Here is a 26,310-nt window from a genome sequence, read left to right as displayed (position 1 = left end):
TGTGCTGTGGATATTGTCACTCTTTTTCCTAGTGACTAACATCGGCAAAACATCCCCAAATCAGAGGCTACTTCAAGAGAAAAGAAGAAAAAAAAAGGGTAACAGAAATAGGACGAAGAAATCAATCAAGACTACATAGGTGTTTGTAGATTTGTCTTTTAAAGGTAAATACATAAGAGGAAGATGGAAGAGAACTTCATAGGTGTACTTTCTAAGGAAAGGAGATATCATAACAGTCAATCCTTTAGAGGCATATCTCTACACAGAAACTATGGGAAGCAGATGTGAGACACATGCTTTGGATTGAAGCCTTAGTGAGAGAGACATGCAGGGAGCTCATGAAAGAACTATGCAAAATAGTAGCTGTAGAACGGGGAGAGGGTAAGAACATCACAGCAGATGGAAAGGGATGGTTGGAAAATGATGACAAAAGAATTAATGTGAAGTAGACTTTTGATTCTCTTTTTGCTAATAGGGAGGTGGGAAAAAAAATGTGTGAGCAGGACTCCAAACCAGAGCAAATAAAACCTTTGTAGATATGTGTATGTTACTACAGGATTGAATTTCAGCATTTTGAGTGTGAATACAGAGAACCGATTGATATTTTGAGAGAGATACAAGGAAAAGTGCATCTTGGTACTAGTGAATTTTAGAAGATTACTGCTTTCCCACTCCAAGATACTGTACCAGAATGAATTACAAGATAAAATATTGATTGAGAGGGTCAAGGCACGTACAGAGCATCAGATTGGGGAAGAGCAATGAGGTTTCAGAAGTGGTAGAGGATGTGTGGATCAGGTGTTTGCTCTGAAGAATGTATGCAAGAAATACTTAGAAAAACAGGTGGATTTGTCTGTAGCATTTATGGATCTGGAAAAGCATATGATAGAGTTGATAGAGATGCCCTGTGGAAGGTATTAAGTGTATATGGTGTGGGAGGTAAGCTGCAAGAAGCAGTGAAAAGTTTTTATCGAGGATGTAAGGCATGTGTACGTGTAGGAAGAGAGGAAAGTGAGTGGTTTCCAATGAATGTCAGTTTGCAGCAGGGGTGCATGATGTCTCCATGGTTGTTTAATTTGCTTATGGATGGGGTTGTTAGGGAGGTGAATGCAAAAGTTTTGGAAGGAGGGGCAACTATGCAGTCTGTTGTGGATGAGAGGGCTTGGGAAGTGAGTCAGGTGTTGTTCGCTGATGATACAGCGCTGGTGGCTCAATTGGGTATGAAACTGCAGAAGTTGGTGACTGAGTTTGGTGGTGTGTGAAAGAAGAAAGCTGAGAGTAAATGTGAATAAGAGCAAGGTTATTAGGTTCAGTAGGGTTAAGGGACAAGTAAATCGGGAGGTAAGTTTGAATAGAGAAAAACTGGAGGAAGTGAAGTGTTTTACATATCTGGGAGTGAATTTGGCAGGAGATGGAATCATGGAAGCAGAAGTGAGTCACAGGGTGGGGGAGAAGGTGAAGGTTCTGGAAGCATTGAAGAATGTGTGGAAGGCAAGAATGTTATCTCAAGAGGACAAAAATGGGTATTTTTGAAGGAATAGTGTTTCCAACGATGTTATATGGTTGTGAGGCATGGGCGATAGATAGGGGTGTGCGGAGGAGTGTGGATGTGTTGGGAATAAGATGCTTGAGGACAATATGCGGTGTGAGGTGATTTGATCGAGTAAGTAATGAAAGGGTAAGAGAGATGTGTGATAATAAAAAGAGTGTGGTTGAGAGAGCAGAAGATGGTGTACTGAAATGGTTTGGTCACATGGAGAGAATGAATGAGGAAAGACTGACAAAGCAGATATATGTGTTAGAGGTGGAAGGATGGAGTGAAAGAGATTTTGAGCGATTGGGGCCTGAATATACTGGAGGGTGAAAGGCGTGCAAGAAGCTGAGTGAATTGGAACAATGTGGTATACTGGGGTTGACGTGCTGTCAATAGATTGAACCAGGCAATGTGAAGCGTCTGGGGTAAACCATGGAAAGTTTTGTGGAGTCTGGATGTGGAAAGGGAGCTGTGGTTTTGGTGCATTACACATGACAGCTTGAGACTGAGTGTGAACAAATATGGCCTTTGTTGCCTTTCCTAGCGCTACCTCGCACACGCAGAGGGAGGGGGTGCCATTTCATGTGTGGCGGAGTGGCGGCAGGAATGGATGAAGGCAGCATGTATGAACGAGGGCATGTGTATATATGTATGTCTGTATGTACATGTATGTATACATTAAAATGAATAGGTATGTATATATGCATGTGTGGGCATTTATATATATACATGTGTATGTGGGTGGGTTGGGCCATTCTTTCGTCTGTTTTCTTGCACTACCTCACTGACGTGGGAGACAGCGACAAAGTACAATAAAATAAATAAATAACAAAAGAGAAAATGAAAAGTAGAATGATGAGGATAGAGAAGTGATCTGAAGTGTGTACAATTGAATCCTTAATGAAATGATGGATAGCATTAAAAGTTGAAGCGAGATATCATTTAAGAATAGAAGAATAACAGTCTTAAAATGCAATGGGTAGACCATAGAGCAAAGTGGAAATAACAAATGAGTTAAGTTTTGAAAGCATTGTCAAATGCTTTGAAAAATGTTGAGAAACATGACAAAAGTTCCATTAAAATCCCTGACACTTTCTATGAAGAAGCTAATGATGCAGAAAACAGCACATGTGGTTTTAGAAAGAGGAGATCATGTGTAACATGTCTAACTCCTAGATCTACATGAGAAAGTGAACTCTGTCTTTGGCTAAAGGGAAGGCTGGGTGGACTGTCTGTATCTTGACTCCCAGAAACATCTGACACTACTGCAGGGGAGGCCAATTATGAAGCTGGATCATCAAGCAGAAATAAAGGGTAACTCTTTCAATGAGAGGATGATTATTTCAGTGGAAAGGAAGAAATATATACAAGGATGTCAAAGTAGCTGTCTTCAAATGGGTTGAGGTGACCACCCAAGTCGCACAGGGTTCTATTTTCTCTTGATCTAAGTATATGACTTGTTTGAAGGTATAGACTCCAATGTGAATATGTTTGCAGATGATGAAAAGGTCAAGAGGTGTGAAAAGTGAGGAATGGATTAGCTTAAAATGGACCTAAAAAGACTCCAGTGGTGGTGTGATATATGGTTTATGAAATTCAACCCAAGCAAGTTTCAATTTAATTACTATGGGAGAGAATGAAAGGTCCCAATATAATTATTATCTACCAGGAAAAAAGCTTCAGGATTGTGTGTGTGTGAAGCACATCATTCCTAACCTGTCTACAGAGTCCCATATAAGAACAGTTCAGGAGATAAACGGTTTGCTGGCAAAAATCAGAATAGCTTTCAAGAATAGGGATACGGAAATATTCAGCAAACTCTTCATATCCTACATAAAGGGAAAACTAGAACATGCTTCTCAAGCTTGGTTACCTATCCTAAGGAAGCACAATGAGCAAATAAAGGTCCAGAGGAGGTAAACAAAGATAGTACCAGAATTAAGAGAGCTGAGCTACAGGGAAAGGCCTGAGGCTCTAAATCTGCCTATCTTAGAATTGCAGAGTGTGGGGTGACCTGATCACAACAACAGTTGGAAGGGTTAGCATGGTCTTCATTGTTCAGCATGGAATGCACCAAGGACTGCTTCCAAGAGAGAAAAGTCTTAAGTTTTCAGACTGAGAATAAAAAGGAGCAAGGACCGGAGCACTCCTTTTGAACTTGGGGTAAGTTGTCTGGGCCACAACCTTGGCAACTTACAGCCAGGAAAATACTCAAAATACCCTGCGAGAAGAAAATATAAGTGATAGTACAAGTTCAGAGGGAGAAGGTATAGGACTAGATGCAGAATTAGCCAAAGTTGAATTGAAGGAATATAAGGTACCAAAAAGAGTGGCTTTTTCAATTATTGATTTCGCTATGGATAGATCAGGTTGAAAAAGAGGAGGGAACGTTGAATTACAGAAGTTACTGATGATGCTTTTACTCAAGTAAAAGACAAGAAGAGTTTGAGAGTAGAATTCAAACCAGCATATTTTCTTCTCATGAAGTTGTGCTTGACTTTACTGAGACTGTTAAGCAGAGATTTAAAGGAGAAATGAAAGTAGAGTGGGACTCAAAGAGAGAAAAGGATTTCAGGGCCAATTATGCTTATTCACTGAGTGTAATGAGAAAGTTTTTAACACAAGCAATTGTGACTCCAAGAGCTCCATAAAAGTTTTTTGTATATTTCTTTTGAAAATATGGTTATTAGTTCATACATTAGATTATGAAAACTGCATAAAAAACAAATACAGTTTCCAATATCATTCACTAAACAAAAGATGTACGTTTTGAACTGGAAGATAAATGCTCCCATCCCTGAACTACAAAAATTCTTAAACTGTGCACTGCCCATATTTTTGTTGGAGTATTATCTTAACGTTTTACTTTATGCAATTTATCTTCAGCGAATGAATTAGTCACGGCTCTAATTAACCCTTCCCTTACTAATGTGAGTATACACGGGCTGTGCTTTTGTGTAATCAATTACTGAGTTAACTCGGGATCCCTATATTCTAAAAATATTGTAATCCTGAGATAACTCTTGTGGGGTTCCAGATATGTTCTCACATCTCCAGGAGACAAATGCATATTGGGTGCCATTTCTCAAAACAGATAGCAAAACAAGCACTTATCTAAATCCCCTGACGAGAGCATGGTCAGGCACCTCTCTGAGGACTTGCAAGTCTGTATTATTTTTGGTCTTTTCCATGGCTTTTTTTTCATCCTTGATATACTGTGTAATGATGTCTATGATAGTGAAGACTATGCAGTTACACTAATGAAGATAACATATCTAATGAGGAAAAAACTCCAATTTGGTTAATCCAGTAAACAAAATAAAGTGAAGCAAATTGAAAGTGGATTGAATGTGAATTTTCGTGAATAAATTCTAAAACCTTGTTCTCCATGACTCCATCACTATGAGAATCCAAATTCTCCCCATTTATCTCTTCATGACTGAAATCCCCCATTATTTGTATTTTCCCATCTCTAAAAAGTGAGTGTTTTACAGCTTCATGTACCATCCTGACTTTTCCCATAATGTTAACATAGCATACTTGTTGTGGACCATTGCAATATTCTTTAGAATAATAATATATTAACAATACTATACACTGCTTCCCTAATGTTACTCTTCCCTTTATGTTTTGTTTCTATGGGCCATTCTCCACTATTTCTTGATACTTTAGGTTACCTTTTACCATGAGGGCCAATCCTTCGCTTCCTTTGCTTTCTCTTTCACTCCTCACAAGTGAGACCTTACCTCTTTAGTAAGCTCTATTTCCACTTCCCCTACAATATAAGGAGCACTCTCCCTTAAATAATGCCTAAATTCCAGCTCTTTACCATTAACTATTAATACATCAATATCTGAACATATTACTTTCAGTCTGACATGATCACTGTAACACTCCCGCCCTCTTTGCAGCACTGCCTAGTTTGGCATCTCTAGTTTTTTATCTGACTGTATACTTTACCTCTCTCCCTCTTTTACTTTGATTTAACACATTTCATGTGTTACATTCATGATTACATCCACTGAATTCTACCTTGTCTTCAAATTTCTTAGCTTGCTCACGTACCTTCTGGCTTAATGAATTCAAGTCAAACATAAATATAACTGGTCATCCCCTTACAACATGATTAGAACAAGCAATTCTCCTCTCTTTTTCACCAAATTTGCCAAAGACAATGCTACAGCTTCCAGTAATCTCTCAAATGTATTTCTTCCTTATATCTGTGTGTGTGTGTGTGTGTGTGTGTGTGTGTGTGTGTGTGTGTGTGTGTGTGTGTGTGTGTGTGTTTACTATTTGTGCATTACAGAAAGAGTTTTACATTCATGTTGCCACACCTCTTACCTTTGTATATATACAATGTCTTGAATATGCAAACACATACACACCTCAGCTTACATCAGGTTACGATTTATCAACCGTCCCCAGAAGGGACAATGAACAGCAGGGATGACTGTGATTTGACTGCCCATTCTAGGACTTGACCCCAAGCCCATCAGAATGATGAGTAGCAATACTAACCACTGCATTATGGAGCTGTGCATGAGATGGAAACAGAACTGTATGTCTGTACAAACATAACTAACTGGGTTGAACATATCATATTTGATGTCTACGAATATGAGCTACTAAAGAAGTCCTTTGTGCAGAGCGATATGGGCATATTGAACAAGCATATGGTTTTTCTCCTGTATGAACACGAATATGGGTTGTCAAATTATTTTTCAGGGCAAAATGTAAGGGGCAAAATGGGCAGGCATATGGTTTTTCTCCAGTATGGGTACGAACATGCTGAATTAATTTGTCTTTCGTTGTGGCACAATATGTACAATAGGAACAAGTAAATGGTTTCTCTCCAGTGTGGGATCGTATATGCCTTGTCATGCTGTCTTTTCTATCTGTGGAATAGGCACAGAAGGGACACTGATGAACCTTGATGTTGGCTTCCCTCCCGATATTCCTCGATCTATCACTGTTCAGCCCCACCTGTCGGGAACGCCCATCTTAATCACTGTGATAATCCATGATAACCTCACCAATTAATACATATATATCAATATAATGCTCATACTCTAGGTTTCCTTAATCAGCTTAGGAAAAAGAATCCAAATTCAAGAGAACATGAAAGGCTCTAGAAATCCCTCTCAACAAACATGCATCATACATTCACACTGTACATCATTCTAAGTTGGGATACATTTCAAAATAGAAACTTTTTTCCACTTACATCATTGTTTACATACATCTATATCTCTGAAGAACTCTTGATACTGAAAATGATATGACATGGTTCAAGTTTCCTATTACCTGTAATATCATTAAGTCATATATATATATGGTTTGGTCACATGGAGAGAATGAGTGAGGAAAGATTGACCAAGAGGATATATGTGTCAGAGGTGGAGGGAACGAGGAGAAGTGGGAGACCAAATTGGAGGTGGAAAGATGGAGTGAAAAAGATTTTGAGTCATCGGGGCCTGAACATGCAGGAGGGTAAGAGGCGTGCAAGGAATAGAGTGAATTGGAATGATGTGGTATACCGGGGTCGACATGCTGTCAATGGATTGAACCAGGGCATGTGAAGCGTCTGGGGTAAACCATGGAAAGTTGTGTGGGGCCTGGATGTGGAAAGGGAGCTGTGTTTTCAGTGCATTATTGCATGACAGCTAGAGACCGAGTGTGAACGAATGGGGCCTTTGTTGTCTTTTCCTAGCGCTACCTCGCACACATGAGGGGGGAGGGGGATGGTATTCCATGTGTGGCGAGGTGGCGATGGGAATGAATAAAGGCAGACAGTGTGAATTGTGTGCATGGGTATATATGTATGTGTCTGTGAGTGTATATATATGTGTACATTGAGATGTATAGGTATGTATATTTGCATGTGTGGACGCGTATAAATATACATGTGTATGGGGGTGGGTTGGGCCATTTCTTTCGTCTGTTTCCTTGCGCTACCTCGCAAACGCGGGAGACAGCGACAAAGCAAAATAAATAAAATATACATATATATAATGTGTGTGCATGTTTATACTTTTTGCACCCCTGTTTATACAACAAAGTCAATGTGTACAATATTTGGACTTGCAGCAATATTTGTAAGCAATTCACATATATGACCTTGTGAAATTCATAACCATGTTATACATCCTCTCATAAGCATATACGAGCTATAAATTTTGGATGACTGACTCCTACAATTAGTACAGTGTGTGGCTTTATTTATATTCAGTCAGTTGACTGATTATACGTGGAGAGAGTAAGTATTTAAGTCCTACATTCTTCAACTTGTGTGTTTTGATCATGATACTGATTTAGCAGTCAACCATCTATTAGCTTCATTGTAAATATCATGCTTTATTTTCCCTTTTATACCGATACATCCCAAAAGTTACTGAGTAAGATTCCAAACAGTGCTTTTATGTTCATGATTATCATTTCCAAAATGTTTCACTTTCCTAAAGCAATCACGAGTAGCAAGAGGCAGTGCGCAGCAACTAAGGCAAAAACTGCAGTCATTTTGGCACTGTTAGAGTTGGACTGACAATGAGGATGCTGAAGAATACTGATTTTAATACCTCAGAGGCACAATTGGGTGACAGGAATGCGGGAACACTTAACTTCTTCCTGTCAAGTATATCAACAACACCAGTTCCTGTAAACAAATGGCATAAGACTGAAAATGTTCAGGAAGAAAAAAATTCCCAAATTCAAAATGTATTTAACTGTGAAAGATCTGACATTCACCTTCAGGTATCAGTCCCTTCTACAGTATCTCTATGAAGCTACCACAGCATTCAGGAAGCTAGCCACATCCCCTAAGCAGGACCATAGGTCATAGAGTGAAGTGTTTTCTAAACATGTATGTTGGGAGAGTGCAGGGCAATTGAGTTGTAAGTGTTTGATGTTAATGTTGTGATAGTTACATTGTGGTCATAAGAGGTCTTGGGATATGATGAAATAATGTTTGAAATGTTTTAGGGATGGATGGTGCCTAGAGCAAAGACAGGAAAATGTGACTTGCATTTGTCTGAGGAGTGCAGCTTCTGATGGTTGTATGTCTGGTGGGGTAGAGTTTAAGACTTGAGTTGGTACATGGTAGTTTCATGCTTGTCTAGTTATTTCAGTGTGTATGTGCTCTGTTAAAGTTATATATGTTCATGGTGGTGGTGGCAGGGGGATATATGAGCAGAACTTGCCGACGTGTGAGCCGGTGGTGGTGGTGGAGGGATATATGAGCAGAACTTGCTGAAGTGTGAGACAAAGAGTAAGCTGTACATTTCTACCCAGAGACTGATAGTTAGTTATTGAAGTAGTTTAGGTGGGTGGGGTTGAATGTTGTTGCTGAGAACTTATTGCTGAACATGTTGAGGTGGGATTGTATTGGGAGGATCTTTGTTTCATTATGTATGCTGCAACAGTGTTTGTACAGTTCTAGGGATGGGTGATGTCCAAACACAGAAAAATGTGACTTGTGTCACATGGGTGTATGTCTTGTGGGAAGAAGTTTAGGGAGGAGCTAGGAGGGTTCTTGTCCAGTGCTTGTCAGGTTATTTCAGTGTATAGGTATTTCTTAGTGTTACATTTGTTGGGATTGAGGAAATTTTGTGAGTAGATGAAGTTGAAGTGTGAGACAGGGTTAAGCTTTTTATTTCCACTTGGGGGTTGGTAGTTGGTTAAGGAGTGGTGTGGGAGAGAGGGGTCTAATACTGTTGCATATAACTGAGTGTTGAACATGTTGAAGTGGGATTATATTGGGAGGATCTTTGTTTCATTATGTAGGCAGTGAGCACTTGGGAGGATCTTTGTTTCATTATGTAGACAGTGAGCACTTGTAGTTGTTAAGCAGTCAGTGATCATTCTGAAAATTCTATTTGGTGTTGTTTGTAACTTGGCATCATTGGCACAGATTCCTCTGAGTAAAGGAAAAATATAAGCTTTCATCCAAACCTCAGGCACTACCTTTTGTTTACAAGCTAAGTTATATCAAACATATCCACTCTATCACATTTTCTCCAGGTGTTTTCCTACCTTCAAACTCATTATCATCCTTAACACTTCCCTTCTTGCTACAGGCCCTTGCATTTCTATCCTTTCCCTTTCATCTCCCATACCTATGATGCCTCACCTTCTCTGACATCAATCAGTTCATCAAAATACTCTTTCCATCATCCTTTCACTTTCTCTTTTTGATTCAGCAACTCCCCCTTTCTTACTTCTCTCATTTACATTAACACTCTTACATCCACCTCTTTCCTTTTAAAAGCTTCCTTCTAGTACAATTTCATATTTTCCCTAAACTTTTCACACAAATTTCTTCTGAAGTCTTCATCTACTTTCTTTGTTCCCTCAATTAGCAGCTGAACATTCTGCTTAGACATCTTATGTTCTTCACTCCTCCTCTGCTGAACTTGCAGTGGTACATTCCTTTCGAGCTATCAACCACATAACTTTTTCTTCTCTTCCACAGCATTTCTAATCTAATCTATCAACCATCCATTTCCACTTCATTCTTACATCTCACAACCTTGTATCCTAGTAAAAATTGCACAACCTTTGAAAGTCTTTCTCTAAACATTTTACACTCCTCATTCACATATAACTGCATCCCTACTCATATAAACTTTGTCACCCTTCTTTCTTACTCCTTCCATTCTTTCTGATTCATCTTCTTGATTGCTAATACTGTTACCTCTCCATTCTTCTTCATGCCATACCTCCATTTTTAGCTGATCATCACCCCCACAAGGACTGCAAAACCCTTTTGTTCTTCTCTTCCATAATTTCTCATCCATATATATTTTTGGATCATCTTGTGCAGAAAAAAAAGGTGTTTTGTAAAGAATAAACATTCTCAGTGCACACATCCACAACATAATTTCCATTCTCATTTACTCCAGACATTTCCCATTAACCAACTATCATGCCAATTTCATCACATCCCACATTTGCATTCATTTCATCCATCAGAACCACCTTTCTCTCCTTCTCAAACCCTTTCTTCATTCATTCAAATTTCTCCAGAAATGCTTCAAGTCATCTTTCCCTCACACACTGTTCGTACTCACAAGAGCTTACACATATACCCATGCATACTTCACATTTCCAATCATTCCTTTCACCTACACTATTCTTGATACATTCCATCCATGCTCTTTAACATCTTCCCATACTCTTGGTGATAGCACTATTGCAGATCCTTTTTTTTTTATCTTCTCTAATACTTTTCATTCATTCCTGTCCATACCACTCCTTCCACACCACTCCCACAACTTGCATTCATCATTTCCATTTTCACTCCATACATCTTGTCCAAAGACATGGGCTTTCACAGCATACCCAAACTATACCTTATGCTGTATGTGATGCTTGGAATGGTTGGTGTTTTGTTCAGTGGGAGTAGATCCCATTCTAACAGACTAAATGGGGGAAGGGAAGCCCATAAGATACAAAAATACCGTTATATCTCAAATTTTTCCAATATATATTAATAAACAAAACATTAACAAGTGTAATGGAAGCCTAACTTATTCCTTCAAAGCTGGAGGCACTCAGGGAGTAGCAAAGACTACTATGAATCAAATAGAATCACCTCCTGGTCAGAAAATGGGGCTTGTATGACGTGAGCTACTCTCGCCACACTCATGAGGCTCCATGATTTTCAATTTTCAAGCATATACTGAGGTGTTCTAGGATCTCGTAGCACATAAAACATTTATAAGACTACTGTCTACCCTGAGAATAAAAAAAGCCCTCTTTTCCATTAAAAAAAAATGCAACTGTGAGAATATGACTGCAAACTTTGTTTATGCATTGATCAAGTAGGTGCTTATCTCAAACTGGCTGGCAGTGAACAAGTTGTCAAGTTTCATCTTGAAATTTCTACTTAATTCATATTTGTAAAGGCACAAAAGATAATACTGCACATGGAGTAAAGGCACAAAAGATAATACTGCACAATGAAATCATTGTAAACCTGTAAGAAAATGCATGTTTTGGTGCAAATAGAACACTGTATCTTTGTTAAGAAAAAATGCACCAAGGAGATGTGACAAGACATCACGTTCTCTGACACTCAACATCCCAGGCTGAGATTAGGAACTAATGAAGTATTCCACTACATTCCAAAATCAGTCTGATTAGTCCTTGAATAAACACATCTAATTTGCAATGTAACAAACTTTTACGAAAGCTTTTGTTCAATCCCAAACTTAGTCCAATGTGGCCCATGAGGTCCATTAGGAGCTGAATTCTAGTACACTAAAGTCCGTTACAATGAGGATTTATGCATATATGTTTTCACACTTTTTTTGTCCCTTCCTATGTTATAAAGGCAGCAAAAAGAGCAAGTGAAGAATGACCTCATTCACTCACATCTACCATCTAGATGTTATGAATAATGTGCTAAAACCAAAATCCCCATCCAATAATAGGCCCCACAGATCCTTCCATGGTTTCCCTTGACGGCTGTATATGCCCTGGTTTGGCCCATTGACAGACTGTCATACCCTTTATAACACAATGATCCAATCTTCTCTATCCCTTGCATGTCTCATCCTCCTACATGTTCAGGCCCCAAACACTCAAAACATCTTTAACCTTCAACCACTTTCTTTAAGGTACAGTATCTGGCAACTGAAAATCTATTTAAGCTACTGACTGCTGGTGAGCAATATAAAATACATGATGCCACTGGCAGTTAACTGTGAGATGACTGTATATGGTTAATGGGTGTTTAAAATCCCCAGGTGTGGTAAACTGTGGAGCAGTGAGAAATGCAGCAACTAACGACATATCAGGTATTTCCATACATTTCGTCCATTTTTTCCACTCAACTGCTCAGCAGCCATCAAAATATTTTTGTTGAGGGGGCAGTACAAAATTTTTGCAATGCCCATGCAAAAAATGTGTACAGATAATGTAAATCGATTTACATAAATGCGAGGGAGACTTTTAGATGTTAACATGCTGTGAGGTGCAACTGGAGGGATGTCTGATCATTATCTTGTGGAGGCGAAAATATGTAGAGATTTTCAGAAAAGACAGAAGGTTGGGGTGAAAAGAGTGGTGAGAGTAAGTGAGCTTGAGAAGGAGACTTGTGTGAGGAAGTACCAGGAGAGAATGAGTACAGAATGGAAAAAGGTGAGAACTAAGGACGTAAGGGGAGTGGGGGGAAGTAATGGGATGTATTTAGGGAAGCAGTAATGGTTTGCGCAAAAGAAGCTTCTGGCATGAGAAGCGTGGGAGGTGGGCAGATAAGAAAGGATAGTGAGTAGTGGGATGAAGAAGTAAGATTATTAGTGAAAGAGAAGAGAGAGGCATTTGGACGATTTTTGCAGGGAAATAATGCAAATGAGTGGGAGATTTATACAAGATAGAGGAAGAAGGTCAAGAGAAAGGTGCAAGAGGTGAAAAAGAGAGCAAATGAGAGTTGGGGTGAGAGAGTATAATTAGATTTTAGGGAGAATAAAAAGATGTTTTGGAAGGAGGTACATAAAGTGCGTAAGACAAGGGAACAAATGGGAACTTTAGTGAAGGGGGCTAATGGGGAGGTGATAACAAGTACTTGTGATGTGAGAAGGAGGAGTTTGCTGAATGTGTCTGATGATAGAGTGGCAGATATAGGGTGTTTTAGTCGAGGTGGTGTGGAAAGTGAGAGGGTTAGGGAGAATGATTTGGTAAACAGAAAAGAGGTAGTAAAAGCTTTGCTTAAGATGAAAGCCTGCAAGGCAGCAGGTATGGATGGTACTGCAATGGAATTTAATAAAAAAGGGGGGTTATTTAAATTATGTATGACTCATGGTGAGGTGCCTGAGGATTGGCGGAATGCTTGCATAGTGCCATTGTACAAAGGCAAATGGGATAAAAGTGAGTCTCCCCTATCCCTGGGGATAGGGGAGAAAGAATACTTCCCAAGCATTCCTCACGTGTCGAGGAAGGTGACTAAAGGGGACAGGAGAAGGGGGCTAGAAACCCTCCCCTCCTTCTATTTTAATTTTCTAAAAGGGGAAACAGAAGAAGGAGTCACACGGGGAGTGCTCAATCTCCTTGAAGGCTCACATTGGGGTGTCTAAATGTGTGTGGATGTAACCAAGATGAGAAAAAAGGAGAGATAGGTAGTATGTTTGACGAAAGGAACCTGGATATTTTGGCTTTGAGTGAAAAGAAGCTCAAGGGTAAAGGGGAAGAGTAGTTCGGGAATGTCTTGGGAGTAAAGTCAGGGGTTAGTGAGAGGACAAGAGCAAGGGAAGGAGTAGCACTACTCCTGAAACAGGAGTGGTGGGAGTATGTGATAGAGTATAAGAAAGTAAACTCTAGATTGATATGGGTAAAACTGAAAGTTGATGGAGAGAGATGGGTGATTATTGGTGCATATGCACCTGGGAATGAGAAGAAAGATCATGAAAGGAAAATGTTTTGGGAGCAGCTGAATGAGTGTGTTAGTGGTTTTGATGCACGAGACCGGGTTATAGTGATGGGTGATTTGAATGCAAAGGTGAGTAATGTGGCAGTTGAGGGAATAATTGGTATACATGGGGTGTTCAGAGTTGTAAATGGATGTTATAAATGTAGATTTATGTGCTGAAAAAGGACTGGTGATTGGGAATACCAGGTTCAAAAAGAGAGATATACATAAGTATATGTATGTAAGTAGGAGAGATGGCCAGAGAGCGTTACTGGATTATGTGTTAATTGATAGGCACGCGAAAGAGAGACTTTTGGATGTTAATGTGCTGAGAGGTGCAACTGGAGGGATGTCCGATCATTATCTTGTGGAGGCAAAGGTGAAGATTGGTAGAGGTTTTCAGAAAAGAAGAGAGAATGTTGGGGTGAAGAGAGTGGTGAGAGTGAGTGAGCTTGGGAAGGAGACTTATGTGAGGAAGTACCAGGAGAGACTGAGTACAGAATGGAAAAAGGTGAGAACAAAGGAGGTAAGGGGAGTGGGGTTGAAATGGGATGTACTTAGGGAAGCAGTGATGGCTTGTATAAAAGATGCTCGTGGCATGAGAAGCGTGGGAGGTGGGCAGATTAGAAAGGGTAGTGAGTGGTGGGATGAAGAAGTAAAATTGGCAGTGAAAGAGAAGAGAGAGGCATTTGGACAATTTTTGCAGGGAAATAATGCAAATGAGTGGGAGATGTACAAAAGAAAGAGGCAGGAGGTCAAGAGAAAGGTGCAAGAGGTGAAAAAGAGGGTTAATGAGAGTTGGGGTGAGAGAGTAGCATTAAATTTTAGGGAGAATAAAAAGATGTTTTGGAAGGAGGTAAATAAAGTGCATAAGACAAGGGAACAAATGTGAATTTCAGTGAAGGGGGATAATAGGGAGGTGATAACAAGTATTGTTGATGTGAGAAGGAGATGGAGTGAGTATTTTGAAGGTTTGTTGAATGTGTTTGATGACAGAGTGGCAGATATAGGGTGTTTTGGCTGTGGTGTGCAAAGTGAAAGGGTTAGAGAGGATGATTTGGTAAACAGAGAAGAGGTAGTAAAAGCTTTGCGGAAGATGAAAGCTGGCAAGGCAGCGGGTTTGGATGGTATTGCAGTGGAATTTATTAAAAAAGGGGTGACTGTATTGTTGACTGGTTGGTAAGGTTATTTAATGTATGTATGATTCATGGTGAGGTGCATGAGGATTGGCGGAATGCTTGCATTGTGCCATTGTACAAAGGCAAAGGGGAAAAAGGTGAGTGCTCAAATTACAGAGGTATAAGTTTGTTGAGTATTCCTGGGAAATTGTATGGGAGGGTATTGACTGAGAGGGTGAAGGCATGTACAGAGCATCAGATTGGGGAAGAGCAGTGTGGTTTCAGAAGTGGTAGAGGATGTGTGGATCAGGTGTTTGCTTTGAAGAATGTATGTGAGAAATACTTAGAAAAGCAAATGGATTTGTATGTGGCATTTATGGATCTGGAGAAGGGATATGATAGAGTTGATAGAGATGTTCTGTGGAAGGTATTAAGAATATATGGTGTGGGAGGCAAGTTGTTAGAAGCAGTGAAAAGATTTTATCGAGGATGTAAGGCATGTGTACGTGTAGGAAGAGGGGGAATGTGATTGGTTCTCAGTGAATGTAGGTTTGCGGCAGGGGTGTGTGATGTCTCCATGGTCGTTTAATTTGTTTATGGATGGGGTTGTTAGGGAGGTGAATGCAAGGGTTTTGGAAAAAGGGGCAAGTATGGAGTCCGTTGTGGATGAGAGAGCTTGGGAAGTGAGTCAGTTGTTGTTCACTGATGATACAGTGCTGGTGGCTGATTCTTGTGAGAAACTGCAGAAGCTGGTGACTGAGTTTGGTAAAGTGTGTGAAAGAAGAAAGTTAAGAGTAAATGTTAATAAGAGCAAGGTAATTATTAGGTACAGTAGGGTTGAGGGTCAAGTCAATTGGGAGGTAAGTTTGAATGGAGAAAAACTGGAGGAAGTGAAGTGTTTTAGATATCTGGGAGTGGATTTGGCAGCAGATGGAACCATGGAAGCAGAAGTGAATCATAGGGTGGGGGAGGGGGCGAAAATTCTGGGAGCCTTGAAGAATGTGTGGAAGTCGAGAACATTATCTTGGAAAGCAAAAATGGGTATGTTTGAAGGAATAGTGGTTCCAACAATGTTGTATGGTTGCGAGGCATGGGTTATGGATAGAGTTGTGTGGAGGTGGGTGGATGTGCTGGAAATGAGATGTTTAAGGACAATATGTGGTGTGAGGTGGTTTGATCGAGTAAGTAATAATAGGGTAAGAGAGATGTGTGGTAATAAAAAGAGTGTGGTTGAGAGAGCCGAAGAGGGTGTTTTGAAATGGTTTGGTCACATGGAGAGAATGAGTGTGGAAAGATTGACCAAGAGGATGTATGTGTCGGAGGTGGAGAGAACGAGGAGAAGTGGGAGACCAAACTGGAGGAGGAAAGATGGAGTGAAAAAGATTTTGAGTGATCGGGGCCTGAACATGCAGGAGGGTGAAAGGCGTGCAAGGATAGAGTGAATTGGAACAATGTGGCATACCAGGGTCGACGTGCTGTCAATGGATTGAACCAGGGTATGCAAAGCGTCTGGGGTAAAGCACGGAAACTTCTGTGGGGCCTGGATGTGGAAAGGTAGCAGTGGTTTCAGTGCATTATTACATGACAGCTAGAGACTGAGTGTGAACGAATGGGGCCTTTGTTGTCTTCCTAGCGCTATCTCTCGCACATGAGGGGGAAGGGGGTTGTTATTTCATGTGTGTTGGGGTGGCAATGGGAATGAATAAAGGCAGACAGTAAGAATTATGTACATGTGTATATATGTATATGTCTATGTGTGTATATATATGCATACATTGAGATGTATAGGTATGTATATTTGCGTGTGTGGACAAGTATGTACATGCATGTGTATGTGGGTAGGATGGGCCATTCTTTCGTCTGTTCCCTTGCACTACCTTGCTAACGCGGGAGACAGTGACAAAGCAAAATAATAATAATAATAAAATAGTCTGTTGAGTATTCCTGGGAAATTATATGGGAGGGTATTGATTGAGAGGGTGCAGGCATGTACAGAGCATCAGATTGGGGAAGAGCAGTGTGGTTTCAGAAGTGTTAGAGGATGTGTGGATCAGGTGTTTGCTTTGAAGAATGTATGTGGGAAATACTTAGAAAAGCAAATGAATATGTATGTAGCATTTATGGATCTGGAGAAGGCATATAATAGAGTTGATAGAGATGCTCTGTGGAAGGTATTAAGAATATATGGTGTGGGAGGCAAGTTGTTAGAAGCAGTGAAAAGTTTTTATCAAGGATGTAAGGCATGTGTATGAGTAGGAAGATAGGAAAGTGGTTGGTTCTCAGTGAATGTTGGTTTGCGGTAGGGGTGCGTGATTCTCCATGGTTGTTTAATTTGTTTATGGATGGGGTTGTTAGGGAGGTGAAAGCAAGAGTTTTGGAAAGTGGGGCAAGTAGGAGTCTGTTGTGGATGAGAGAGCTTGGGAAGTGAGTCAGTTGTTGTTCGCTGATGATACAGCCCTGGTGGCTGATTGGGGTGGAAACTGCAGAAGCTTGTGACTGAGTTTGGTAAAGTGTGTGAAAGAAGAAAGCTGAGAGTAAATGTGAATACGAGCAAGGTCATTAGGTACAGTAGGGTTGAGGGACAAGTCAACTGGGAGGTAAGTCTGAATGGAAAAAACTGGAGGAAGTGAAGTGTTTTAGATATATGGGAGTGGATTTGGCAGCAGATGGAACCATGGAAGTGGAAGTGAATCATAGGGTGGGGGAGGGACGATAGTTCTGGGAGTGCTGAAAAGTGTGTGGAAGTCGAGAATGTTATCTTGGAAAGCAAAAATGGGTATGTTTGAAGGAATAGTGGTTCCAATAATATCATATAGTTGCGAGGCGTGGGCTACAGATAGAGTTGTGCGGAGGAGGGTGGATGTGCTGGAAATGAGATGTTTGAGGACAATATGTGGTGTGAGGTGGTTTGATCGAGTAAGTAATAATAGGGTAAGAGAGATGTGTGGAAATAAAAAAAGCGTGGTTGAGAGAGCAGAAGAGGGTGTTTTGAAATGGTTTGGTCACATGGAGAGAATGAGTGAGGAAAGATTGACAAAGATATATGTGTCAGAGGTGGAGGGAACAAGAAGTGGGAGACCAAATTGAATGAGGAAAGTTGGAAAGAAAAAGATTTTGAGTGATCAGGGCCTGAACATGCAGGAGGGTGAAAGGCGTGCAAGGAATAGAGTGAACTGGAACGATGTGGTATACCGGGGTCGATGTGCTGTCAATGGATTGAACCAGGGCATGTGAAGAGTCTGGGGAAAACCATGGAAAGTTTTGTGGGGCCTGGATGTGGAAAGGGAGCTGTGGTTTTAGTGAATCATACATGACAGGTAGAGATTGAGTGTGAACGAATGTGGCTTTTGTTGTCTTTTCCTAGCGCTACCTCGTGCACATGTGGGGGGAGAGGGTTGTCATTTTATATGTGGTAGGGTGGCGACGGGAATGAATATGCCAGAAAGAACCTGGCATATAAAACAGATAACATTGTAAGACATATCAAAAAAAAAATCTCCATATGGTGTGTAATTAGTCCTAAAATAATGCCTTTACCCACCCATCTGTTGGGGATGAGAGAGCTTGGGAAGTGAGTCAGTTGTTGTTCGCTGATGATACAGCGCTGGTGGCTGATTCATGTGAGAAACTGCAGAAGCTGGTGACTGAGTTTGGTAAAGTGTGTGGAAGAAGAAAGTTAAGAGTAAATGTGAATAAGAGCAAGGTTATTAGGTACAGTAGGGTTGAGGGTCAAGTCAATTGGGAGGTGAGTTTGAATGGAGAAAAACTGGAGGAAGTGAAGTGTTTTAGATATCTGGGAGTGGATCTGGCAGCAGATGGAACCATGGAAGTGGAAGTGGATCATAGGGTGGGGGAGGGGGCGAAAATTCTGGGGGCCTTGAAGAATGTGTGGAAGTCGAGAACATTATCTCGGAAAGCAAAAATGGGTATGTTTGAAGGAATAGTGGTTCCAACAATGTTGTATGGTTGCGAGGCGTGGGCTATGGATAGAGTTGTGCGCAGGAGGATGGATGTGCTGGAAATGAGATGTTTGAGGACAATGTGTGGTGTGAGGTGGTTTGATCGAGTGAGTAACGTAAGGGTAAGAGAGATGTGTGGAAATAAAAAGAGCGTGGTTGAGAGAGCAGAAGAGGGTGTTTTGAAGTGGTTTGGGCACATGGAGAGGATGAGTGAGGAAAGATTGACCAAGAGGATATATGTGTCGGAGGTGGAGGGAACGAGGAGAAGAGGGAGACCAAATTGGAAGTGGAAAGATGGAGTGAAAAAGATTTTGTGTGATCGGGGCCTGAACATGCAGGAGGGTGAAAGGAGGGCAAGGAATAGAGTGAATTGGAGCGATGTGGTATACCGGGGTTGACGTGCTATCAGTGGATTGAATCAAGGCATGTGAAGCGTCTGGGGTAAACCATGGAAAGCTGTGTACGTATGTATATTTGTGTGTGTGGACGTATGTATATACATGTGTATGGGGGGGGGTTGGGCCATTTCTTTCGTCTGTTTCCTTGCGCTACCTCGCAAACGCGGGAGACAGTGACAAAGTATAATAAAAAATAATAATAATACCCACCCATCCCTAGCCAGTGACTGCAAGCCCAAGAAACAACAATGGATGAGCTGAGAAGACTAAAATCTTTATGAAGTTTTTGAAGCTACCCTGACCACCTTAACACCCATTTCATTAACAATGAGAACAAACGTTAACAGTCAGTAGTCATGAAAAGTAAACTTTTTCTATATGGGTTCTATGATTTTCACATAGTTGGTTATTAACAAAGTTACCCATTGGATTTTTTGTGTCAAATGTCTTGACATTTATCAAAAAATATATTAGTCTATTTCTGAATGTCAATTTCACATGATGGGCAATATGTTTGTGAGCCAACCACTAATCCTGTCCACATACATTGAGTGCCACAAGCCGGCCTGTCAGTCATCAGATGATCGCTTTTCTTGTGTGATGTAAGCAGGCTTACTAGGCTGTTCACCTCCAAACTTCGTTCACTTCTATTTCTAAACTTTGTTTGCAATAATACATCTTTACTGTAAATATAAAATTATTGAGCACTTGATATTTTTCTTTTGTGTAGTTTTCCACATACTCCATGAGAGTGTGATTCATGAATGATAGGGTATATACATATATATATATATATATATATATATATATATATATATATATATATATATATATATATATATAATGGAAAATGATGATTCCACCTGTCCTTATATGACTTTAAGGACTAAGTAACTTTATATGGTGATTGCATGACAATGACTACAAACTGCTGGCTTACTTGTAGATTTATTATCTATTCAACTGTTCATTTCAACTCCAGAACCTCATTTTGGAAAAGGTCCTAGTTTTACCAAACACCAAGGATGTGCTAATCTTTTGGTGTGAGAATATATTTGAGACTGTACTGCCAGTGGTGCAGCTTTGCCAAAAGTGGCAGTGTAACCTCAAGCAGGCAGAGTCCAATAACAGAGAAAATGAAGAAAATCACACAAAAAAATGTGACTTCATAAATGGAGAGACACCATTAGGGATATACATATATAAAGGAAATCAAAACAAATATTTGACTTCATATATGGAGAGACACCATTAGGGAAAAGGAAACATGAGAATCCTGAGCACTTTCTTATATTACCACATCTTCTGAGGACTAGTTACAGAAAAAAAAATTGATACAACAGAGTCTATGTAAACAGAACCAGAGGAAATATAGAATGGGGTCATATAACCTTGTAATTTGTGAGAGGAAAGGTTGGTTCAGGAGTCTGTATAATCCACCCTCAACCTGACACCTCACAGATGACCTCACTTGAGTCTGATTTACCTAAGTGAGGGCAACTAGGAGAGATGAGTGGAGGGTCTACTGGGGTCTGGGGTCTGGGGTCATCTGGATCAGACGATACAGCTGTGTAAGGTGGTGGTGATTATCGAGTGGTTTAGTTATTACGTCACCAGTTGATGATGACTGATCCTCCTTATGGCATCTTTTTTTCTTCAAAAATAAATCTAGAGTTCTTTGTTCAGCCTTAATTGTCTTCTCATGGTGGATTTCTCTACAGTATTTGATGTCAGCTGCCAGGGCATTTCAAGCTACCTGTGACCTACATTCTGTGTTTGGGTCATTCGTGTCAAATACAACAAAAGCGCACTTCATGCAGAGCACTGGCAATGCCATAAAGCCGTGCTGCCAGCCCAATGAAGATTGCATTTATCCAAACTTAAGCCTGAGTAAATAAAAAAAAAAGTCCAAACAGCGAGGTAGCAAAAGGAAACAGAAGAAGAATGGCCCAACCCCATTCACACACAACACGCAGGGAATACGTGGGAGGTATTCTTTCTCCCCTATCCCCAGGGATATATATATATATATATATATATATATATATATATATATATATATATATATATATATATATATATATTTATCCCTGGGGATAGGGGATTAAGAGTACTTCCCACGTATTCCCTGCGTGTAGTAGAAGGCGACTAAAAGGGGAGGGAGCGGGGGGCTGGAAATCCTCCCCTCTCGTTTTTTTTTTTTAATTTTCCAAAAGAAGGAACAGAGAATTGGGCCAGATGAGGGTATTCCCTCAAAGGCCCAGTCCTCTGTTCTTAACGCTACCTCGCTAATGCGGGAAATGGCGAATAGTTTGAAAGAAAGAAAAAAGATTATATATATATATATATATATATATATATATATATATATATATATATATATATATATATATATATATATATATATGTGTATACTTCCCACGTATTCCCTGCGTGTCGTAGAAGGCGACTAAAAGGGGAGGGAGCGGGGGGCTGGAAATCCTCCCCTCTCGTTTTTTTTTAATTTTCCAAAAGAAGGAACAGAGAATTGGGCCAGGTGAGGGTATTCCCTCAAAGGCCCAGTTCTCTGTTCTTAACGCTACCTCGCTAATGCGGGAAATGGTGAATAGTTTGAAAGAAGAAAGATATATATATATATATATGTGTATATGTATATATGTGTATATGTGTATATATGTACCTATGTATGTATATGTATGTTTTTTTTTTTTTTTTTTTTTTATACCTCGTCGCTGTCTCCCGCGTTTGTGAGGTAGCGCAAGGAAACAGACGAAAGAAATGGCCCAACCCCCCCCATACACATGTACATACATACGTCCACACACGCAAATATACATACCTACACAGCTTTCCATGGTTTACCCCGGACGCTTCACATGCCTTGATTCAATCCACTGACAGCACGTCAACCCCTGTATACCACATCGCTCCAATTCACTCTATTCCTTGCCCTCCTTTCACCCTCCTGCATGTTCAGGCCCCGATCACACAAAATCCTTTTCACTCCATCTTTCCACCTCCAATTTGGTCTCCCTCTTCTCCTCGTTCCCTCCACCTCCGACACATATATCCTCTTGGTCAATCTTTCCTCACTCATCCTCTCCATGTGCCCAAACCACTTCAAAACACCCTCTTCTGCTCTCTCAACCACGCTCTTTTTTTTCCACACATCTCTCTTACCCTTACGTTACTTACTCGATCAAACCACCTCACACCACACATTGTCCTCAAACATCTCATTTCCAGCACATCCATCCTCCTGCGCACAACTCTATCCATAGCCCACGCCTCGCAACCATACAACATTGTTGGAACCACTATTCCTTCAAACATACCCATTTTTGCTTTCCGGGATAATGTTCTCGACTTCCACACATTTCTCAAGGCTCCCAAAATTTTTGCCCCCTCCCCCACCCTATGATCCACTTCCGCTTCCATGGTTCCATCCGCTGACAGATCCACTCCCAGACATCTAAAACACTTCACCTCCTCCAGCCTTTCTCCATTCAAACTCACCTCCCAATTGACTTGACCCTCAACCCCACTGTACCCAATAACCCTGCTCTTATTCACACCCACTCCCAACTTTCTTCTTCCACACACCTTACCAAACCCCGTCACCAGCTTCTGCAGCTTCTCACATGAATCCGCCACCAGCGCTGTATCATCAGCGAACAACAACCGACCCACTTCCCAAGCTCTCTCATCCCCAAAAGACTTCATACTTGCCCCTCCCTCCAAGACTCTTGCATTTACCTCCCTAACAACCCCATCCATAAACAAATTAAACAACCATGGAGACATCACACACCCCTGCCGCAAACCTACATTCACTGAGAACCAATCACTTTCCTCTCTTCCTACACGTACACATGCCTTACATCCTCGATAAAAACTTTTCACTGCTTCTATATATACAGCGCTGGTGGCTGATTCATGTGAGAAACTGCAGAAGCTGGTGACTGAGTTTGGTAAAGTGTGTGGAAGAAGAAAGTTAAGAGTAAATGTGAATAAGAGCAAGGTTATTAGGTACAGTAGGGTTGAGGGTCAAGTCAATTGGGAGGTGAGTTTGAATGGAGAAAAACTGGAGGAAGTGAAGTGTTTTAGATATCTGGGAGTGGATCTGGCAGCGGATGGAACCATGGAAGCGGAAGTGGATCATAGGGTGGGGGAGGGGGCGAAAATTTTGGGAGCCTTGAAAAATGTGTGGAAGTCGAGAACATTATCTCGGAAAGCAAAAATGAGTATGTTTGAAGGAATAGTAGTTCCAACAATGTTGTATGGTTGCGAGGCGTGGGCTATGGATAGAGTTGTGCGCAGGAGGATGGATGTGCTGGAAATGAGATGTTTGAGGACAATGTGTGGTGTGAGGTGGTTTGATCGAGTAAGTAACGTAAGGGTAAGAGAGATGTGTGGAAATAAAAAGAGCGTGGTTGAGAGAGCAGAAGAGGGTGTTTTGAAATGGTTTGGGCACATGGAGAGAATGAGTGAGGAAAGATTGACCAAGAGGATATATGTGTCGGAGGTGGAGGGAGCGAGGAGAAGAGGGAGACCAAATTGGAGGTGGAAAGATGGAGTGAAAAAGATTTTGTGTGATCGGGGCCTGAACATGCAGGAGGGTGAAAGGAGGGCAAGGAATAGAGTGAATTGGAGCGATGTGGTATACAGGGGTTGACGTGCTGTCAGTGGATTGAATCAAGGCATGTGAAGCGTCTGGGGTAAACCATGGAAGGCTGTGTAGGTGTGTATATTTGCGTGTGTGGACGTGTGTATGTACATGTGTATGGGGGGGGGGTTGGGCCATTTCTTTCGTCTGTTTCCTTGCGCTACCTCGCAAACGCGGGAGACAGCGACAAAGTATAAAAAAAAATATATATATATATATATATATATATATATATATATATATATATATATATATATATATATATATATATATATATATATATATATATATATATGAGTTTGGTAAAGTGTGTGGAAGAAGAAAGTTAAGAGTAAATGTGAATAAGAGCAAGGTTATTAGGTACAGTAGGGTTGAGGGTCAAGTCAATTGGGAGGTGAGTTTGAATGGAGAAAAACTGGAGGAAGTGAAGTGTTTTAGATATCTGGGAGTGGATCTGGCAGTGGATGGAATCATGGTAGCGGAAGTGGATCATAGGGTGGGGGAGGGGGCGAAAATTCTGGGGGCCTTGAAGAATGTGTGGAAGTCGAGAACATTATCTCGGAAAGCAAAAATGGGTATGTTTGAAGGAATAGAGGTTCCAACAATGTTGTATGGTTGCGAGGCGTGGGCTATGGATAGAGTTGTGCGCAGGAGGATGGATGTGCTGGAAATGAGATGTTTGAGGACAATGTGTGGTGTGAAGTGGTTTGATCGAGTGAGTAACGTAAGGGTAAGAGAGATGTGTGGAAATAAAAAGAGCGTGGTTGAGAGAGCAGAAGAGGGTGTTTTGAAGTGGTTTGGGCACATGGAGAGGATGAGTGAGGAAAGATTGACCAAGAGGATATATGTGTCGGAGGTGGAGGGAACGAGGAGAAGAGGGAGACCAAATTGGAGGTGGAAAGATGGAGTGAAAAAGATTTTGTGTGATCGGGGCCTGAACATGCAGGAGGGTGAAAGGAGGGCAAGGAATAGAGTGAATTGGAGCGATGTGGTATACCGGGGTTGACGTGCTGTCAGTGGATTGAATCAAGGCATGTGAAGCGTCTGGGGTAAACCATGGAAAGCTGTGTAGGTATGTATATTTGCGTGTGTGGACGTATGTATATACATGTGTATGGGGGGGGTTGGGCCATTTCTTTCTTCTGTTTCCTTGCGCTACCTCGCAAACGCGGGAGACAGCAACAAAGTATAATAAAAAAATAAAAAATAAATAATATATATATATATATATATATATATATTTTTTTTTTCTTTATACTTTGTCGCTGTCTCCCGCGTTTGCGAGGTAGCGCAAGGAAACAGACGAAAGAAATGGCCCAACCCCCCCCCATACACATGTATATACATACGTCCACACACACAAATATACATACCTACACAGCTTTCCATGGTTTACCCCAGACGCTTCACATGCCTTGATTCAATCCACTGACAGCACGTCAACCCCGGTATACCACATCGCTCCAATTCACTCTATTCCTTGCCCTCCTTTGACCCTCCTGCATGTTCAGGCCCCGATCACACAAAATCTTTTTCACTCCATCTTTCCACCTCCAATTTGGTCTCCCTCTTCTCCTCGTTCCCTCCACCTCCGACACATATATCCTCTTGGTCAATCTTTCCTCACTCATTCTCTCCATGTGCCCAAACCACTTCAAAACACCCTCTTCTGCTCTCTCAACCACGCTCTTTTTATTTCCACACATCTCTCTTACCCTTACGTTACTCACTCGATCAAACCACCTCACACCACACATTGTCCTCAAACATCTCATTTCCAGCACATCCATCCTCCTAAGCACAACTCTATCCATAGCCCACGCCTCGCAACCATACAACATTGTTGGAACCACTATTCCTTCAAACATACCCATTTTTGCTTTCCGAGATAATGTTCTCGACTTCCACACATTCTTCAAGGCCCCCAGAATTTTCGCCCCCTCCCCCACCCTATGATCCACTTCCGCTTCCATGGTTCCATCCGCTGCCAGATCCACTCCCAGATATCTAAAACACTTCACTTCCTCCAGTTTTTCTCCATTCAAACTCACCTCCCAATTGACTTGACCCTCAACCCTACTGTACCTAATAACCTTGCTCTTATTCACATTTACTCTTAACTTTCTTCTTCCACACACTTTACCAAACTCAGTCACCAGCTTCTGCAGTTTCTCACATGAATCACTTTCCTCTCTTCCTACACATACACATGCCTTACATCCTCGATAAAAA

General features: G+C 41.0%; 1 protein-coding gene across 24 annotated transcripts in view; it reads right to left on the bottom strand.

The window, feature by feature from the left end:
• Positions 1-26,310, bottom strand: part of LOC139755976 (uncharacterized) — a 734,338-nt gene that overhangs the window by 508,568 nt on the left and 199,460 nt on the right. Inside the window, exon 6 of one of the 24 annotated variants that reach the window (XM_071674829.1) lies at positions 2,909-6,517. The exons of the other annotated variants lie outside the window; for them this stretch is intronic. Within the exon in view, the coding sequence (XP_071530930.1) occupies positions 6,131-6,517 (387 nt within the window). The 3' untranslated portion in view covers positions 2,909-6,130. Of the gene's footprint in view, positions 1-2,908; positions 6,518-26,310 lie in introns of those variants that run through there. 24 annotated transcript variants of the gene reach the window in all.

Source organism: Panulirus ornatus, chromosome 20 (assembly GCF_036320965.1).
Source record: "Panulirus ornatus isolate Po-2019 chromosome 20, ASM3632096v1, whole genome shotgun sequence".
NCBI classification, from domain to species: domain Eukaryota; kingdom Metazoa; phylum Arthropoda; class Malacostraca; order Decapoda; family Palinuridae; genus Panulirus; species Panulirus ornatus.
This window is presented reverse-complemented; position numbering and strand designations above follow the sequence as displayed.